Consider the following 2685-nt stretch of genomic DNA (forward strand, 5'->3'; position numbering starts at 1 on the left):
TTTAATAGGCCATTAGGTCAGATAGACTGAATTTTTTTTTGACGTAAGCTTGGACCATGATGGCCAAAACCTAGCCTATTTACACCCCTACGTATACCACAATACTGACTAAAACGCGTTACCAGATCAAGCTCTGAAATTTGAACGAATTTCACAGCCTTTCATCAATATTCATGTGGCCATCACTGCATTTATTTATGTTTTGTCATATCCCTTTTTTCCTTTTGACTCTTTCCCGATTCTTTCCGTCTTGTAAAGTGTAAACGCAAAGTTGTAGTTGCCACTACACGCGGCGGCTATCGTCAATGTTCAACATGTGCACACTTTAAAGACACCGTTTCCATAACAACCTCACCCTGCAAACCATTTCTACCTTGCAACCTATATCACAATGCCCACTTCTCTAAAATTTTCACTTCTCTTGACTATGCTGTTTATTCTAGGTAACACCGTGAAAGGCAAGAATCAGTGCACAGATAACTGTGGAAGCGTTCATATTCAATTTCCATTTTATCTCAGAAATAGCAAGTTGAATCACACAACCGGTTATCCTACTGGGTTTGATCTATCATGTACTGATAAATACGAGACAGTGCTGGAGATACCTACTGTTCCGGTAAAATTGTTTGTCAAAGACATAGATTACAAATCCCAACAAATTGAAATCTATAACCCTCAAAGTTGTCTTTCTAGTCAGCTTTTAACACTTGGAAACTCATCAATTTCTCCATTCCAATTCCAATCATCTGGCCTGCGTAATGTTTCCTTCTTCCATTGCAGCAATTCAATGTCCTGCCCTATTTTGCAACTTGGATCTGACGATGACTTCATTGATCCTGAGATAATATCTTGCACCAAGGTCAGTGATGTTCTTTCCGTCGATTGGCAGTTGAGTGATGATTCCAAGAACACTTTGTTTATGGAATGGTTTAATCCAAACTGTAGTTACTGTGAAGCACGAGGGCAGAAATGTAAATGGAAGAATGGTACCAAAGGTGAAACTGAATGTTTCATTTGCCGAACAAACACACTTCCAACATCAACTGTTGTACTAATTTCCGCAGGTATGGAAAACATCCTTGCCTGTCGTTTTTCTTTCTGTTCTGTTTGTTATTTTGTCTGACAGAAGAAAAATGAACAGGGGCAATAATTGGGTCAATGCTTTTGCTGCTATTGGTCATTGCATTGTTTCGCGTTTATCGCTATTATAAGATGAAGGGAGAAGACCAGACTAGGATTGAAAGATTCTTGGAGGATTATAGGGCAATGAAGCCTACGAGATTCACTTATGCTGATATTAAGAGAATCACAAATGGTTTTAAGGAAAGCTTAGGGGAAGGAGCTCATGGAGCAGTTTTCAAAGGCATGCTTTCGCAAGAGATTCTTGTTGCTGTGAAGATACTCAATGACACACAGGTAGATGGGAAGGATTTCATAAATGAAGTTGGAACCATGGGAAAAATTCATCATGTCAATGTTGTTCGCTTGCTTGGATTCTGTGCTGATGGTTTCCACCGTGCTCTTGTCTATGATTTCTTTCCCAATGGTTCTCTGCAGAATTTCTTAGCTCCACCAGATAACAAGGATGTTTTCCTTGGTTGGGTGAAGTTGCAACAAATTGCTGTTGGTGTTGCCAAAGGACTTGAGTATCTCCACCTAGGTTGTGATCATAGAATACTTCACTTTGACATCAATCCCCACAATGTGCTACTAGACGACCACTTTTCTCCTAAAATTACTGATTTTGGACTTGCCAAGTTGTGTCCCAAAAATCAGAGCACTGTATCTATGACTGCAGCTAGAGGAACCTTGGGCTACATTGCCCCTGAAGTTTTCTCAAGAAACTTTGGTAATGTGTCTTATAAGTCTGACATATACAGCTATGGAATGTTGCTGCTGGAGATGGTTGGAGGAAGAAAGAATACAAATGTATCGGCCGAGGAAACCTTCCAAGTTCTATATCCGGAATGGATCCATAATTTGCTTGAAAGCAGAGACGTACAAGTTGATATTGAGGATGAGGGAGATGTTAAAATTGCAAAGAAACTTGCCATTGTGGGACTTTGGTGCATTCAGTGGAACCCAGTGGACCGTCCATCCATCAAAACTGTGGTACAAATGCTTGAAGGGGAGGGAGACAAGCTAATGGCACCTCCTACTCCTTTTGATTCTACTGGTTCTGCTAGAACAAATGCTGTTATTCCTGCAAGACATCTGAATTTCGAGTTGGAAGTTATTCCTGAAATACAGTAAATGAGATCACTTTTAGATTCATCAAATTTAATCTATGCTTTATGGAAGTTCTAAGATCGATGCCAGCACTATTAGTCCATTACCCATATAAGCTTATCAATGTACTTGTATTTTTCTTAAATGCTTCTAGGATCATACTTGTGAATTTTAGTTTTGAGTTCAGGTCTGAATAGGAGACCGCTTATTTAATCGAATTAGTGCCGAGTTGCAGCATGAAATTCTTTCTTCCTCTGATTCCAGTTGTTGTAATTGTGTTTGTTAAATATCAGGACCCGAGAGGTTGTGAGTAATCCATGTGTCTTGACTACACAGCGGAGAGTCTACAATATAACTGAAAAAAAGGAAGTATAAAGAGATATACATGATGTGAGACTAGTAAACTACTATTCTAAACTAATATTCACAACACTTCCTTTCAAGCTGGAGCATATA

General features: G+C 39.2%; 1 protein-coding gene across 1 annotated transcript; it reads left to right on the forward strand.

Annotated features, from left to right (window-relative positions):
• The first annotated feature begins 250 nt into the window (after positions 1 to 250).
• On the forward strand, positions 251 to 2388 carry LOC133312270 (rust resistance kinase Lr10-like). The gene is made up of 2 exons (XM_061513446.1): positions 251 to 1064; positions 1142 to 2388. Exons 1-2 carry the CDS (start codon positions 392 to 394, stop codon positions 2251 to 2253), a joined length of 1785 nt encoding a protein of 594 aa, XP_061369430.1. The 5' UTR covers positions 251 to 391; the 3' UTR covers positions 2254 to 2388.
• Positions 2389 to 2685: the final 297 nt, after the last annotated feature.

Source organism: Gastrolobium bilobum, unplaced genomic scaffold (assembly GCF_033153095.1).
Source record: "Gastrolobium bilobum isolate Gb01-03AN ecotype WA unplaced genomic scaffold, APGP_CSIRO_Gbil_v1 utg168953, whole genome shotgun sequence".
NCBI lineage: Eukaryota > Viridiplantae > Streptophyta > Magnoliopsida > Fabales > Fabaceae > Gastrolobium > Gastrolobium bilobum.